Source organism: Onychostoma macrolepis, chromosome 08 (assembly GCF_012432095.1).
Source record: "Onychostoma macrolepis isolate SWU-2019 chromosome 08, ASM1243209v1, whole genome shotgun sequence".
NCBI classification, from domain to species: domain Eukaryota; kingdom Metazoa; phylum Chordata; class Actinopteri; order Cypriniformes; family Cyprinidae; genus Onychostoma; species Onychostoma macrolepis.
The window spans coordinates 1,938,349-1,955,682 of record NC_081162.1 but is presented as its reverse complement, the minus strand read 5'-3'; the positions used below and the strand labels follow the sequence as shown (position 1 = coordinate 1,955,682).

General features: G+C 38.7%; 2 protein-coding genes across 4 annotated transcripts; both read left to right on the top strand.

Annotated features, from left to right (window-relative positions):
* Nucleotides 1-231: 231 nt before the first annotated feature.
* Nucleotides 232-2,958, top strand: trh (thyrotropin-releasing hormone). Its single transcript, XM_058785219.1, has 3 exons — nt 232-366; nt 515-705; nt 1,471-2,958. Exons 2-3 carry the CDS (start codon nt 528-530, stop codon nt 1,971-1,973), a joined length of 681 nt encoding a protein of 226 aa, XP_058641202.1. The 5' UTR covers nt 232-366; nt 515-527; the 3' UTR covers nt 1,974-2,958.
* Nucleotides 2,959-7,967: 5,009 nt separating this feature from the next.
* Nucleotides 7,968-16,231, top strand: mbd4 (methyl-CpG binding domain protein 4). 3 transcript variants are annotated; one of them, XM_058784883.1, is made up of 7 exons: nt 7,968-8,168; nt 9,218-9,463; nt 10,633-10,692; nt 11,018-11,152; nt 12,984-13,133; nt 15,751-15,854; nt 15,966-16,231. In XM_058784883.1, the coding sequence occupies exons 2-7, from the start codon at nt 9,280-9,282 to the stop codon at nt 16,038-16,040; spliced, it is 708 nt and encodes a 235-aa protein (XP_058640866.1). In that variant the 5' UTR covers nt 7,968-8,168; nt 9,218-9,279; the 3' UTR covers nt 16,041-16,231. The 3 variants fall into 3 exon arrangements, 2 of the variants coding, with proteins under 2 accessions (XP_058640866.1, XP_058640865.1); XR_009272494.1 differs by lacking the exon at nt 7,968-8,168 and adding an exon at nt 8,176-8,314 and having other exon boundaries at nt 12,984-13,233; nt 15,966-16,000; XM_058784882.1 differs by lacking the exon at nt 7,968-8,168 and adding an exon at nt 8,176-8,314.
* Nucleotides 16,232-17,334: the final 1,103 nt, after the last annotated feature.

Here is a 17,334-nt window from a genome sequence, read left to right as displayed (position 1 = left end):
AGAAGAAGAAAAAAAAGAAGCGCTGTTTTATGAATGAACAGATCTCTGTCTCGGCAGCACATTGCCCCCCTCAGGACAAAACACGCAAGGCGTCACATCAAAGTCATGAATTCCGCCGAAATGACGTCAGAGGGTCGCGCGGGGGTGGGGGGGGGTGGGGTGGGGGGGGAGTGTGGGGGGGTAGAGCCTATATAAAATATTCATGCGACTTTGACGCTTCACTCCACTAACCTCGGCCTGAACGGGTCAGACACATCAAAGGAGCGAGGAGCGCCGCGTTATCACTCGAGCTGCTGATACACCCTCAGTTTCCAGCATCTACAGACTGTCTGCTCAGGCTACAGGTGAACCAGCTCCGCACTGCAGGTGAGACGAGGATGCAGCCAACATTCTCTCATCTGAGCGATGGCCAGATTCATGTTCTGTTTATGTGTTACTTGTCAGATGTATCAGGTTATCGTGGTTTGCGTTTGCACCTGGATCACACCTGTAGTTCTGATGTGTTTTTGAACAGGACAGAGGTTGCCATGAGGGCGGCGTGTGTGATCATCTTGGCCTCTCTGACGGTGTCCATGTCACCCGGGATCCAGGCTCAGACTCTGGCGGGTGAGGGTGACCCGTCTCTGGATCAGCTGTTCCAGCGAGCGGAGAGTCTGCTGGTCCGCTCCATTCTCACACAGATGGAGGACGAGAACAACAACAACGGTGTCTGCTCGCGTTTACATTCACTTACTTAAAATAGTTAGAAACTTACAACACAGCAGATCAACTAGAAACTCCTTCCAGCACTCTCATAAAACGACTGCGACATAAAGATCGTGTTCTTTTCACGACAGATTATATTTGTTTAATTGTCCGATCATTATTGTCACAATATTACCCATTCATTCGATGACTATTACAAAAAAAAAATTATATTAATAACAGGAATATAAATAACACTTTTTTCTTATTAATATGTTTGTATTAATAAGCTATGAAAGACCCACTAACTGGTGTAATGTATTGCTCAGCCCAATATCGAAGTAGAAAACTGTAAAATCTGCAAATCAATCAACGGTTATTTTATTTATTTTTATTTTTTTTTTGGTAACACTTTAGTTAGTTAATTAGTTAAATAATATTACTCAGTACTTAAATGTATAATTACACTGTAACAAGGACACCTAAAAGGACACTTTTTTTGTTTGTTTGTTTGTTTTTTGCATGTAACAAATGAACAATAAAAACAAATTGTGCTTTCTTTTTTCTTTTTTTTTATTGTTTGGATGCATTTATAATCACAACGACTGCAACAAACATAAAACCGGAAATCAAAAGCACAAAGTTTCAAAAGAAACCAATAATATAAAATCATCCGCTGTAGAAATGATTGTGTTGAATTCTCCGTGGCATCATCAAGACACTCAGAAATGTTCCCAGGGTTCGAGAAGTTCTGATGCGTGTGTAAACCCCTCTATCTCTCTCCAGGAGAGCAGACGGAGTGGCTGGAGAAGAGACAGCACCCGGGCAAGCGACAGCATCCCGGTAAACGCGAGGACGCCGACTACGAAGACGAGGCTTCTGCCCTCCAGAAGAGACAGCATCCCGGTAAACGCGAGCAGGAGGAGGACAGCGGCCGGCTGAGGAGGCAGCACCCCGGGAAGCGGCTGTCTCTGGAGCAGGTGATGCTGGAGGAGCCCAGCGCGCAGAGCGAGCTCTCCAAGCGCCAGCACCCCGGCAAACGCTACCTGATGCTGCTCCACAAACGGCAGCACCCCGGCCGGAGAGAGCTGCAGGAGGCGGAGGGAGACTTCTCGGACCTGGCCAAGCGCCAGCATCCCGGGAAGAGACTGTGCGAGGACTGGACCGAGACCGGCTGCGATCCAGCCAGCGTCCTGCTGGAGCTCCTGGACAGAAGCGGCGCCGAGGAGAAGCGACAGCATCCCGGCAAACGCCTCGAGCTGGAGGACGATCTCACGGAGCGAGAGTGACTGGCAAAAGAGTTTGCTGAATTGTCCGAGTTGTTAAAACGGATGAATAAGTAAGTGTCCATTGCTTTCCGCGTCCGATTCATGGAAAACGCACCCGTCTCGATGTGTCCTTCACCAAATACAACATGTGCCTGGATCAACATAATTATTGATCCTGGAACAACATTCCAAATCAACCAATCAGAATTGATGGATAACTTTTCAGGAAATCTCAGTTTTCGGCTTACAATCAGGGTTAGGTGCTTCTACACCCTTGTTAATCTGCTATCATTCCCCACTGATTTTAGGAATAAATTAACGAAAATGAACCATGGTTTTACTACAAATGAAACCAAAACAAAACAAAACAAAAAAACATGGTTACTATAGTTCAACCATGGTAACCACAAATGAACCATTTTGATACACTAACGTGGTATTTGTAGTAAAGCTGTGGTTATACAAATGGTAATCAATACTCCAAAAAAAAAAAAAAAACATGGTTACTACACTTTTACTACAGTAAACCCATGGATAATTTTCGCAAGTGTAGGTTTAAGTCTAGTAAGTAGGTTAAAGTAGGTTAAGTCTATATTTTCGGACAGTATAATGTTGATCCAGAAACATGTTTTGTTTTACTGGTCGCTTTCACGTTTCTCGTTTCGATCCAGCAAGAGTGTGTTTGTCCTCCGTTCGTCGTGCGTCGCTTTCCGTCTCTACAGCAGCTGTGCGCGGGAATCCGCTGGAACCTGCTGCACGTGTTTGGTTTGGCACACAGCTGTGCTGCTCCACGAAACACTTCACTAATGCATGCGAGCAGAGAACATCTCCAGCGTCAATCTCCTTCGATTTGGTTCGCAAAACTATGAAACGGGTTGCCGGAATATTTTTCTACAGTAGCTAGCTTAATTCTTGCATGACTTGACCTGTACATGATTTCATGATTTATTTTTGTTCTATTGATAAAGAGCATATAAATGATTATAATGTTGTACAATAAAATGCTTTCGATGAGAATGTCTGCTTTGGGTTTGAGCATCTAACAATCACAAGGGAAACAGAAAGTCACAGGTGATTGTGGCGCGTGAGATGTGATATGTATGTGATAAATGTGATCACACCATCGAAACAGAAAGAGATGGGAGAGTCATGGAGAGGGCCAGTTAATGTATAGACACATGCCATTAAGATTTATAACAAAAGACTGCTTATTGGAAAGTGATGCAGTTTACTAAGCACACGCTAATTCTGTGATCGGGGCATGTTGTCACCTGCTGTTGTTATAAGACTGAATTGGGAGAAGCCTTTAAAAACAATGCAATATAAACTGAAACATGTATTCCGGGCTTTTTAATGGATTTTAAATGGCGATATAATGACAAATTCATGAAACAGCATAAGTGTAAAATGTAAAAAAAAAAAAAAAACATGCTTTGGCCAGGAGAATGTGCAATTAATGAATTAATGACAACATTAAAAACACACCTGACATGTTTGAAAAAATACATTAGCTCTCAGTTAAAATCTACCTTCCTTTTATAGTTAACCCTCCTCTGAAATTGTGCCAGTGTGTTTTACTGTGTTCACTTTTTATCCAACGGATGCCATAAAACGATAGTGCTGAAGAAAGCTTAGTTGGGAGGACAGAATTCATAAGACATATTCTGATTTCAGGCGGTTTTGATCTGGGTGTTTGAAACATCCGGCCCCGTCATCTCCTCTTTATTAAAAAGCTCGGGCCGCATACATTAGTATACTGTGATGCAGGGCTTCATAAGCTCAACATTCAGAGCTTTGCCTTGAAGGAAGCAGCAGTCCGCGGGGTGTCCTTTAATTAGCCTCTGCTCTGTGAAACTCAAGCCGTGGGTGGATGGGATCCGTTCCTTTGCTCCAGTTCCAGTACACACATGAACTCGCCAACAGACAGCAGAACAACAGCTCATTCTGCAAGCAGAATAACTTTTAGCTAACAAGTATAATTTAACAAGTATCCAGCCCTCAGAGACTCACACTGACGACAGTGCTTGATGTAAATAAAAACTCAGTGTGGGTTCAAACGAGCAGGAATGGACTACAGTGCCACAGTGGTTAACAGGTTTAATTCACATTAAAAGATCATATTCAATAAATCACAAGTATTAAATTATAAATACTTCAAATGATTCTTGCTGTAGCCTAATAAACTGTGTGAGTCTTCCAGCTCAATGGGAAGGTGTTTGTAAAGGTCTGTGTGTGTGCTGTGTGTTTGCAGGGTCAGGAATCCAGGAGCACCACACTTTGACGCATTTTCTTGAAAAGTCCTCCAGAGAGTACTTATATACATAATTCTAAGTGGGGAAATTGTGTGATGTTTCATCCCAAAGATATACATTAAACATGGAGCATAAATGGTGGAGTGGGCATGTGACACAAGAGATGAAAAAAGCAGCAAATAGCCAATCCTCAAAACTGGTTTAATATGTCAGTAAATACAACAGCACACAAATACTTCTTTCTCTTTGCTTTGAAGGAGTCATTATGATTAACACTTTTAAGCAAAGCCTTTCTAGTGAGCTAAAAGCTTATTTGTGTAAGACTGTTCTGGCTTGGATACACTTATTATTATTAACAAAATCCTTTTTCATAACTTTTGGCAAACTGATATCTAGCTGTACTTCTAACAAAAAATGATTAAAAAGAACTATCTTTCTAAAATAAACACGTAATGTTAGTTGGATGTAAGGTCACTTTTGACCGAAAAAAGTTTCTGTTTTGAATTTTTAAAAATCACAGCTTCATTGGAATGGTACGAAACTTGGTGACTTTTATGGCATTTGGAATGTGAACACACACAAAAAAGTAAATAATTGAAGGCTTGATTCGAGCAGGCTAAGTGGTTGTAAAGAAAATAGTCACACTTGTGTTCTTTGGTCAAAAATGACCGACCATAGGAAATGAATGGTAAATTGACAAAAACACAAAAATTCAGCAAATTACAATTACAAAACAATCTACAAATCTGCCACAATGCAGAAAAAAAGTATACAGCAATGACGGGGTGAAACTCAAAAACATCAAGAGTGCAAAACCAACACATCCACACACACACTTATACACACACACACACACCTATGAACTGGTGTGACTGTAACACAGCAAATATATAAACTAAAAGCAATAATTCAACTACAATGCAGTAAAAAAGAGGACAGCAAGGAAGGGGTTACACTCTGAAACATCAAGAGTGCAAAACAGGCACATCCACTCACACACACACACACACACACACACACACACACACACACATACACAAATATACACATTCCAAATGAATTGGTATGGTTATAACCATATAGCCATAACAACTCAGAGAACTGAAGTGAGAGGAGGAGACCCCCACATGATGGTAAAGCACTTTGGGTGTACAGCAATACACAATAAAGCACTACATAAATGCATTCATTAATTCATAAAACATTCCAGTTGATCTTAGTTACTTTTTATAGAATTTAAATATTTTGTGTAACAAAATGCTTTCTCTGTGTTCAGGTTTGACTGTAGTAATAATAATTCAAAAATGTATGCTTTAAATCAACATTTCAAACCAAAAAAAAAATATATATATATATATAAACCTTTACAAAAAGTTGTCTTTTAAAAGGTCTAAATATATATCCAAATTTATAGGCCTTTTATATAGAGCTGTGTAGGAATCTATGGGCTAAACCATGGAATTGCAGATATTGTTCTTATTTTACTGCCACTAGATGGCACTAATCTGGCTTCAAAAATTGGATTTTGAAGGCATTGGGTCTATTTTAACATGAAATACTGCCATAATTAAAAAGTTATAGAAAATATTTGGAAAAAATGTTTTGTATTATTTTCAATGGGAATATTTGATCATAATTATTGTATAAATAGTCATTAGTAACATGAAATTCTCTCAAAATACAAAAGAAAAAATATTATTAAACAAAAATATGTTACATTGATGTTACTGGGGGTGGGGGGGGGGTCCCAAATAAGGAGCACCAGAGGTTTAACTGTATTTGGCTGTGATGTTGTCATTGTGTTCCTCTGCTTTTAGCTCCATTCCAGAAGTGCGGCTTTGTGTAATATTGGGCATATAAAGTTCATCCAAACATTGATCTTCAGTAAGGTGACCACGTTCTGCCCAGGATTTACAAATTGCCTAAAATAACCAGGTTTTGGCTGTTTGCGCTGCGCAGATCGATCGTTGACATCTAAGTACTTGATTCTTTTTTGGGGGCAATTTAGAAATCCTGGGCAGAACATGTCCTGGGAAATGGCACATCTGATCACCTTAATCTTCAGTCCAAATATAGGGTGAATTCAGGTAAAGTTTTGTTATTGTGGAGAAAAGTTTTCTCTGTTTTGCAAAATAATGCTCAGGAGTCAGGGTTCCAGAAGTCAAAATTATAGAAGACAACAAAGTCAACATCTGATTCTTTTTCTGTCCAGACTACCATCTTTGTACAATTTCGTTATTGGTCACTGTCCAATGAGCATACAGACAACTTGTTCATACGTCAATGCCAGTACTTTTCCACAATTGTTTATTAGTTTTCATAATGCTTGCTTTCATTGTAGAAAAACACCTTCTGAATCTGTTTTTCAAAAGAACTTCTCTTATCTACCACTTTCTAGGTGCTCAAGGTTGCAAAGGCATACACGTTTTAGGATTTTAATGAGTTTTACACACATTATCTGTCTCATCTCCCACCTCTGCTACTTTCTTCTGTAGGCTATACACAGTCACACAGACCACGAGGCCTTCAAAATGCACCCAGCTCTCAAATGAGGCAAAGTAGCTTTCACAAACATGTATCTTCTTTAATTGTTTTCTAAGATAAATAAAATATTTCATCACTGTCAGTTGTTTTGTATTTTACACATGAATTGAATGAACTGATGAATTTTACTCATAGCATAGGTTATATAGGTTGAATATGTTGATTTAATAATATGTGTTAACAAATATGTGTTTTTAATTAAGACACGGGATAATTTTTGATAAATCAGGGATGTCCCACTTTACCTGGAAAAATACATTTGGAGTGCATGATCTCAAAATTGGTATAACTTGCAAATGACACAATATATGATCTGTATTCGAATTGAAGTAATATAGCTGGACCTTGAAGTTAACAACAACAACAACAAAAAAGTCTAGTTAAAAAAATGTATGTTTTACAAAAAGTGGCCTAATTTACCTGGATTCACCATATAAATTCCCATCCATACCATGTGCAATAATATACACTTAGTGTATATACAATAAATACACGTTGCAATTTCTGAAAATATTACTGGAGAAACAGTATTGATTATTCAGTGTTCAGTCACAATATTCCATATTTATTACACATAAATCTGAAATGCATAAACACAGAAATCCCCCGTAAATCTACAAGGGTTTAACTCTAACTTGTTCAGTGTTATCTGAATTACACCTTCAGAGTCCTGTGAATTATTACATTTTTATCACAGCTAATATACTAAAAATAAAATGTTCTAAGAAAACATTGGCTTGGGATTCTTTATTTTCATAATACACTGTATGTATGTTCGCTCATTTTATGTTAAAGCAATAAGCACCCAGATGCTGTGGTTTACAGTGGATTTATAACAGCTAAAGGCCGTTGTTAGCACGATGCGAAGCGGAGTGACCCCCTTAGCTGTTATAAATTCACTGTACCACGGCTTCACTTTTATAAAATGGTTATTCCATATATGTAGTAAGGTTTCACAAAATAAAACAGAGCAAATAAAGTGTAATGACATTAATAAAAACAGTATTCTTCCACCAAACAGTGTAGTTCCTCAGAAACAGTTGTGGTTCCAACAAAGTTGTTGCCGAGCAGCACACAAAGTAAAGGAAGGTGTAGGTTTGTAGAGTAATTTACAACAGCTTCGAACCTGGCTCAACCAATCAGAATCAAGGACCGGAACTATCCGTTTTATAATTTCATTTTGAATTCGTTGTAAAAGGAACATAAGCAGCGCTGTTATCCTCCGAAGCACTAGATGTCGACAGAGCAGAAGTGTTCAACCCCCAAGCGCTCCTGAGCTTCCGTCGCCGGTGTTTACACTCACGGCGTGAAGCTCTTCGGGCTCCTGTGAGATCGGCTTGTGTTATTAGACTGTGATCGGTGTTTGAACACAGATTATTCGCCGAAGCGTTGCGAGAATGCGGTCTGAGGACAGCACCAGGTGCGTGATTTCACAGGTGTCCTGGCTTCCAGCAGGGCTGCCCAACCCTGATCCGTATATCTGATCAAACACCTGGGTTCAAACAGTTTAATCTGGATCACAATGATCTGGATTTGGAAATCCCATGTTTTGCTATCCAGGATCAGGTAACCCATCTTACTTTAGTGCGGGTTATTCAAAGCAGAATTGGACTGGATTGGATCACTCTGATCCAGATACACACTTTTCCAGATTTCCAAATCTGGATTAGTAGTGCTCTACGGAGCCCCTCAAGGGACATGCTGATGGAGAAAAATGCAATGCATTTACACAAATAACTACTTCTGACTGCTCCATCTCTGATGATTGTGCCAATGTAGTTTACAATCAGTGATTAAAAAAAAACAACCTTTAAATTAAATGTAATATTTTTGTTGGCTGTTTAGAGATTTGGGGATATATTATATGTTACAAATGTTGTATTTTTGTACCAGTTTTAAAGTTTTAGTACATGTTTGTTCCGGGAATCCACCCTTCTGCTGGGATCAGTATAATCTTTTCTTTTCTTTTTGCTTCAAAAAAGTATCCCACTCTTACTAAAAACGTTTTGAACGACACAATCAGTATGTTGAGTCTTGGAAAATCACGAAATGAATTGTGGTTATTTATTTTTAGTATATCACCACTCCCAGTTTCTTTTCAGAAAAACAAGCAGAGTTATTTTAATCTCAGTAGAATTATCAGAGAAGATATCTGCCAGTCATTGTGGGAGGCCTTCGAGTCATGAGGACTGAAAATCACCCTAGACACAACCTAACAACAGCCTAGCAACCAGCCCACAACATAAAGATATCACGACATGAGTGTCATAACGACATGATGGAGCGCTTTTGATTTGGACCAGTTAGCAATCATTTATTAAAAAACCCCACCTAGCAACCAGTGAGCACATCACAGCAGCCACCTAGCAACGCAGTAATAAACACTCTTAAACAAGCAGTGTTTTTCTCTGGTGGATCTGCAGGGTGTAGTTTGATGGCTGATTGTTTCTAGATTTCTCTGTCTCTCAGTCCTCAGGGAAAGATCTTCAGATCCAGGACCCCGCTTCACAGCGACTGACAAACACAGGGAGATGCCTCAGACTCCACACAAGAGAAGAACACAGAGGAGAGAGACGAGAAGAGCCAGTCCAGACAATCGTTTACAGCCGACTCTGGACACAAGACTGCAGTCGTCTTCAGAGAGCCATCGGCTAGAGCCAGCAGAGACGCCCGGAGGACGGGAGGACGTGTCTCCGTCTAGAAACACCGGCAGCAGTGAGTCACAATAACACGCTCCTCATCAGGCTTTCTGTGGCTCTCAGAATAGACATAAAGTCGTGTCATTACATGTTGCATGCACTACAAAAAAAAATTATATATATATCTCTTTCTCAGTATTTTTATTTTTCAATACAAATATCTAAACATCCTTAAACCTACAAATGTGACCCTGGAGCACAAAACCAGTCATAAGGGTAAATTTTCTGAAATTGAAATTTATACATCGCCTGAAAGCTGAATAAACAATCTCTCCATTGATGTATGGTTTGGACAATATTCGTCTGAGATACAACTATTTGAAAATCTGGAATCTGAGGGTGCAAAAAAACAAAATCTAAATATTGAGAAAATCACCTTTAAAGTTGTCCAAATGAAGTTCTTAGCAATGCATATTACTAATCAGAAATGAAGTTTTGATATATTTACGGTAGGAAATTTACAAAATATCTTCATGGAACATGATCTTAATATCCTAATGATTTTTGGCATAAAAGAGAAATGTATAATTTTGACCCATACAGTGTATTGTTGGCTCTTGCTGCAGATATACCTGAGCTGCTTATGACTGCTTCTGTGCTGCAGGGACAGTATATGTACATTCTTGAAACACTGAAGAAAATGAAGTGAGTTTAAGCTTAAAAAGAGTACAGATATCTTCTGATGAAGAATAAAAACCTGTTTTCCTTTTTGGCTGATTGGCAGATATTTGTTCTTGTTTTAATCAAACACACTTAACTTTGATCAATTTTTCAGAAAGCGACTTCTTAAAGTAAATGTATCTTGATTTAAGAATCTTTTGCACTGTAGAAAAAGACAAAGATACAGAGGAAGAACAGCACTTTGTTTGCAGTGTGCTCAGAAGGTCCAGTTATTATTCATTCAAATGCAGTGGAGGCCTGATGGAAGTTGTGTTTTCAGTCTTAATTTTCATTTTTGCGTGAACAAACCCCTTCCTCTAGCAGCCTTTTGAGGAATTCGTAGGAGTTTAGTGAGGATTGTTTGTTTGTTTGTTTGTTTGATACAGTACTGAACTGAAATATGGTCTAGTGTCTAGCTTTACTAATAGTCATGCTATTCAAAACTCATTTAATCACCTAAAAATGTGAAATGGTTTTTGAACTTGCAAATGGATGTATTTTCATCTGTAATCTTTTTCTTTTTAGGGTTGAAGTTATTAGCAGAGAAACGGAAGACGAGTCCATACTTCAGTGGAAGGACTGAGGGTAGGTGACGGGTTTATGGAGCGATACTGTGTTTCAATACGAGTCTGATTTCAGTCGGACTCATTGTCATGTAAATGTCTGTTTGCTTCTGTGAAACTGAAATGAAAAGATCTGGTTGTAGCTGGGCTTGTACAGGTATAATGGTGTTAAATGTACTGACTGTGCGAGCAGCAGCATCAGTCACTTAGTATCGCTGCAGAACTGCAAAAAACCCAGATATGTTCTGTGGTCGTAATGCATCGTCCAGCGCTTTCGCTGTTAGCGTGCACACGGTTCGTTACAGCGTGTCTGGTTAGGTGATGAGTTTAAACGCTTTCTTCCTCAGCTCTCAGTCCTCCGAAGCGCAAGGCCTTCAGGAAGTGGACTCCGCCGCGCTCGCCCTTCAATCTGGTGCAGGAGACACTGTTTCACGACCCCTGGAGGCTTCTGGTGGCCACAATCTTCCTCAACAAGACCAGCGGTATGTGTGTGTTCTTACGGCTGCGCTCTCAAATTCTAGGGCAGCATCAGCTATCCCATAATGCACTGCGAGAAGCTCGGTGTGGACGGCCAGTTGAGAGAAATTATAAACAAGTTTCACTGTAGACTGTTTTCCCCAACCTCTGTGTGTGCCCATTCTGCCCAACAGTGTTAAATTTATTCGTCACCGACGATAACGAACTAAACTCGTTTTCAATAACAAAAACTATGACGAAAATCTGTCGACATTTAATAAAATGAGAGGAAAATGTTAGAGAGCGAGTATTTGGGAAGAGATTGATTCAGAACGAACCTGCTGCGTGGTTAGCAGTTAGTGGAAAAGGCCTTTAGGGGTTAGATGCACACATTTGAACTGCATCAGCCTGTTGAGCTATCCGGCGAGACACAAGCTAACATACGTTTTCTGCACGTCTCATAAAATGTCAATATGAGGGAGTAAGAGAAGAGCAGACATATGGATCAATTTGGCGACGCAAAAGAGACCTCAATTCGGACCGGTTTTCTGAGCGCGCACAAGTACTCTTTCACATCACATGAACGGAGAAATACACACAAAATGATTGTCAAGTATTCATGTAAACAAACTCAGTTACGTCTTATGTTAACGTAAACCGTAGGGAGAATATCGGACGTGAATCAGTACATGGATTGCATCCGTGCATTCGGTTTTAAAGGGACAGCAGCCTAATTTAGTTGCTATTGTCCGAGTTATTGATGTTAGTCACGCAACAGAAGAAAGACAGAAAATCACTCGCTGCTCTTGACTAATCTTTATTAGGGCTACTAAAGTGATTCAATGTAAATTTATTTATAGTAATATGTCTATAAAATATAGTAATATTTATAGTAATTAAATAAGAATGAAGAATATGGTTAACAATTTGTTATAAGGAATGCATAATTAGCCAATATAACCATTGGTATTCCATTGAATTAAAAAAAAGACCATGTTCTTGTTCTTTATGAGAAGTGGTTTTATTTAATTTGAACATAAAGGCATGTTGTGTGCAGTTAAATCGCTGTCTATCGTGATAATAGTGCTGTCAAATGATTAATCGCATCCAAAATAAAAGTTTTTGTTTGCATAATATACTTTCTATATTTATTATGTTTATATAAATACAAACACATGCATGTATATGTTTAAGAAAAATGTTGTTTATATATATTTATGTATAATATAAAGTATTAGAATATAAATGTATAAACATGTAAATATTTTCAAAACACTGTGTGTGTATTTCTATATACATAATAAATATACACAGCACACATACAGTACATATATTATGTAAACAAAATTTTTATTTGGGATGCGATTAATCGTTTGACACCACTAGATAAAACCTTCAAATCAAACCTATTATGAGTTTGGAAATTTTAGAGAAATGCTTAAATGCATTACACTGTAACTAAACCCATTAGATTTTAGCCAACTACATTTACTGAAGATTTAGTCGACTTAAGTCTTGTGATATTTAGACGACTAAAACTATTCAGATGACTGAATGGCATTTTAGTTAAAAGACTAAGGCCTGGTTTCACAGACAGGGTTTAGACTAAGCCAGGATTAGGCCATAGTTCAATTAGGACATTTAAGTCATTTTTATAAATGTGCTTAGGAAAAATCATTACTGGTGTGCATCTTGTGACAAAACAAAGGCACTGATATGTTTTAGGATCAGTCAGTGCAAGTTTCTTTAGTCTGGGACTAGGCCTGAGCCTTGTCTGTGAAACCGGGAAATCAAAATGAACACTGCTGCCCAGTAAGAGACATATTGTAGATGTGATGTGTAGCTGTTTATTTGCAGGTAAGATGGCGATCCCGGTGCTGTGGGAGTTTTTCCAGCGCTATCCGAGCGCAGAGGTGATGCGGGCGAGTGACTGGAGACCGCTGTCTGTCCTTCTGCAGCCGCTGGGTCTCAGCACGCTCCGCGCCAAAACACTCATCCGCTTCTCCGGTGCGTTCCGCCAATACAGCAGATTCCATCAGGAGCCATCACTCACACAAAATCAGCATTTGCTTTTAATTTACTCACCCTCAGGCCATCCAAGATATAGGTGACTTTTTTTCTTTAGTAGAACAGTGTAAAAAGCCCGTGCTCCTTAATATGCCGAGTGCCATCACTTCCAAGAGTCAAAAAAAAGCAGATACAGGAAACACAAATTGAATACGTGCTGCTCCTGACAATGTCTATTGCACATGTGTTTTTCAGGCTGGTTCTCATGAGAGCACCTGGAGATTTGGTTTGGTCCTCACACTGCACATAGTGTGACCCATTAAATATAACTATAAAAAAATTATTAATAATAGTGATATTATTGCATTTTATGTAGTTTCTTAAATAAAATAATAATAAAATGTGATAATACTATTGTATTTTAAATAAAATAGGAGTATTAAATACAAATGCAATTATTTTATAGTAAACTTAAAAATAAAATGCTAATATTTGCTTTTTTATTTATTTTATGAATTTTCATCATTTTCAAACTTTAAATCGGCAAGCTTTTATTTTGGCGGGTTGCCTGCGAGTAAGTATATGAATGAAATGAAGTGTCACAGTTTTGCATTGTGCTTTGAAAACAGCAGCAGATAGCCTAGATTTTTGTGCATTAACAGCTGTCAACCGTGTGGGTACGCAAATGACACAAAATGTTTTATTTTTGGTCTATTGTCTATTGAGCTCTTATGAAGCAAGCAACAGCGTGAGTCCAGGTTACAGTTATTTGCACAGATCAGTCGTTTCACTTCATAAGACCTCGGGCATTCATTTAGTGTTTCCTGTACCTGCTTATTTGACTCTCAAAGTTACAGCATCCGTTGACTTGCATAAACCATAATTTCAACTGAAAATCATCGTAATGATTTGAATAAACTGTTAGTTTCAGCCAATATAAAGACTGGTGCTTACATGTAGTGCTAGAGGATATCACAGTCACAATATACAGGTGCATCTCAATAAATTAGAATGTCGTGGAAAAGTTCATTTATTTCTGTAATTCAACTCAAATTGTGAAACTCGTGTATTAAATCATTTCAATGCACACAGACTGAAGTAGTTTAAGTCTTTGGTTCTTTTAATTGTGATGATTTAGGCTCACATTTAACAAAAACCCACCAATTCACTCTCAACAAATTAAATACTTCATAAGACCAATAAAAAAACAAAAACATTTTTAGTGAATTGTTGGCCTTCTGGAAAGTATGTTCATTTACTGTATATGTACTCAATACTTGGTTGGGGCTCCTTTTGCCTGAATTACTGCAGCAATGCAGCGTGGCATGGAGTCGATCAGTCTGTGGCACTGCTCAGGTGTTATGAGAGCCCAGGTTGCTCTGATAGTGGCCTTCAGCTCATCTGCATTGTTGGGTCTGGTGTCTCTCATCTTCCTCTTGACAATAACCCATAGATTCTCTATGGGGTTCAGGTCAGGCGAGTTTGCTGGCCAATCAAGCACAGTAACACTATGGTCATTGAACCAGCTTTTGGTACCTTTGGCAGTGTGGGCAGGTGCCAAGTCCTGCTGGAAAATGAAATCAGCATCTCCATAAAGCTTGTCAACAGAAGGAAGCATGAAGTGCTCTAAAATCTCCTGGTAGATGGCTGCGTTGACTGTGGACTTCAGAAAACACAGTGGACCAACACCAGCAGATGACATGGCAGCCCAAATCATCACTGACTGTGGAAACTTCACACTGGACTTCAAGCAACATGGATTCTGTGCCTCTCCACTCTTCCTTCAGACTCTGGGACCTTGATTTCCAAATGAAATGTAAAATTGACTTTCATCTGAAAAGAGGACTTTGGAGCACTGAGCAACAGTCCAGTTCTTTTTCTCCACAGCCCAGTTAAGACGCTTCTGACGTTGTCTCTGGTTCAGAAGTGGCTTGGTAGGCCTTTTCCTGAAGACGTCTGAGCGTGGTGACTCTTGATGCACTGACTCCAGCTTCAGTTCTCTCCTTGTGAAGCTCTCCCAAGTGTTTGAATCAGCTTTGCTTGACTGTATTCTCAAGCTTGCAGTCATCACTGTTGCTTGTGCACCTTTTCCCAACCAATATCTTCCTTCCAGTCAACTTTGCATTTAATATGCTTTGATACAGCACTCTGTAAACAGCCACACCTTTCAGTAATGACCTTCTGTGACTTACCCTCTTTGTGGAGGGTGTCAATGATCATTGCCAAGTCAGCAGACTTCTTCATTATTGTGGTTTCAAATAACAAGAGATACCCGGAATTTATACTGTAGGGATGGTCATTTATTGAAGCTCAAATGTAAATATTCTAATATTTTGAGATACTGATTTTTGATTTTCATGAGCTGTAAGCTCTAATCCTCAAAATTAAAACAAAAAAACTTTTGAAATAGTTTACTTTACATGTAATGAATCTAAAATATATGAAAGTTTCACTTTTTGAAATAAGTTACAAGAAAAAATGAACTTTCACGACATTCTAATTTACTGAGATGCACCTGTATATTCTCAATGATTATGCTGCTGATATAAAATTAGTTGAGATTGTTCTTTGGAGCAGTGGACGTCTCATGATTGTGTGACATTGTCTTGTTTGTCAGATGAGTATCTGAATAAATCGTGGCGGTATCCCATCGAGCTCCACGGCATTGGCAAATACGGCAACGACTCATACCGTATCTTCTGTGTGGAGGAGTGGAGAGAGGTACAAACACTACACTACTTTACACGAGTTATGCTCTCTGCAGCGGCTTGATGTGTGTGTGTGTGTGTGTGTGTGTGTGTGTGTGTGTGTGTGTGTGTGTGTGTCCTGCAGGTCACTCCAGACGACCACAAGCTCAACGACTATCACGCCTGGCTCTGGAAAAACCAGGAGCAATTAGGAATCTGATTTTATTTTAATAAATCATAATGTCTGCAGTAGCATATGTGAATCAGTGTCTCTGTATCAGTAACTCACCAGAGATCTTTCTCCTGAAAACATGAGCTGTTCTTATTGTTTTATCATGTTTGTTCATCAGTTCAAGGAAAAATGTTTTTGCAAATGTTGTGTAAAAATAAATGAGTTTTTTATCTTTTGTACATGCTTTGGTTTTAATGAAGGTTCATGAATTGACGGGTTTTAAAGTCAATGTGAAATGGTATTGAGTAGCCGTTTCCCTTTTGTAATAGTTGTTTCTCTCAGAAAATATGGGTAACACTTTAACTAATGTCTAACTAATGAACCTTATTGTAATGTATTAACTAACATGAACTAACCATGAGCAATACATTTGTTACTGGATTTACTAATCTTCGCTAACGTTAGTTAATAAAAATACAGATGTTCATTGTTAGTTCATGTTAGTTCACAGTGCATTACCTAATGTTAACAAGATTTTAATAATGTATTAGTAAATGTTGAAATTAACATTAACAAAGATTAATAAACGCTGTATAAGTGCAGTTCATTATTAGTTCATGTTAACTAATGTAGTTAACTAATGAACCTTATTGTAAAGTGTTACCAAAATATGAGTATTTGTTGAGGACAGACATGTAGACAGGACTTCATTTCATCAGTGTGGAATTGATTGAATGTGAAACAGGTGGGAGAAAGAGTTTGAAACAACTTACCAACAGATGTCACCAAGCTTTGTTTTACATTTACATTTAGTCATTTTGCAGAGGCTTTTATCCAAAGCGACTTACAATTTGGGGAACACATGAAGCGATTCATCTTGAAGAGGCAATCCGACAAAGGAAGTGCTTGTAACACCAAGTCTCAGGCATTGTTTAAATAAGTACAAGCTAGCAAGGGAAGGAATAAGTAAGGAGAAAGAGTTTTTTTTTTTTTTTTTATGTGTAGGTTGAAGTCAAGTAGTGTCGAAAGAGATGAGTTTTCAGCTGTTGCTTGAAGATTGACAGGGATCCAGTACTCCGAATATGGGTGGGAAGATCATTCCACCAGCCAGGAATGGTGAACGAGAATGTTCTGGAGAGTGATTTTGAGCCTCTTTGTGATGGTACCACGAGGCGTCGCTCACGAGCAGATCTCAGACTTCTGGAGGGGATGTAGATTCTTAATAGTGAGTGCATGTAGGCGGGTGCTGAGCCTGTGGTTGTTCTATGAGCAAGCATCAGTGTCTTGAACTTGAAGCAAGTTTCTTGTTTTTAGAGCAAGAGAAGCTTATTACATTTTAATG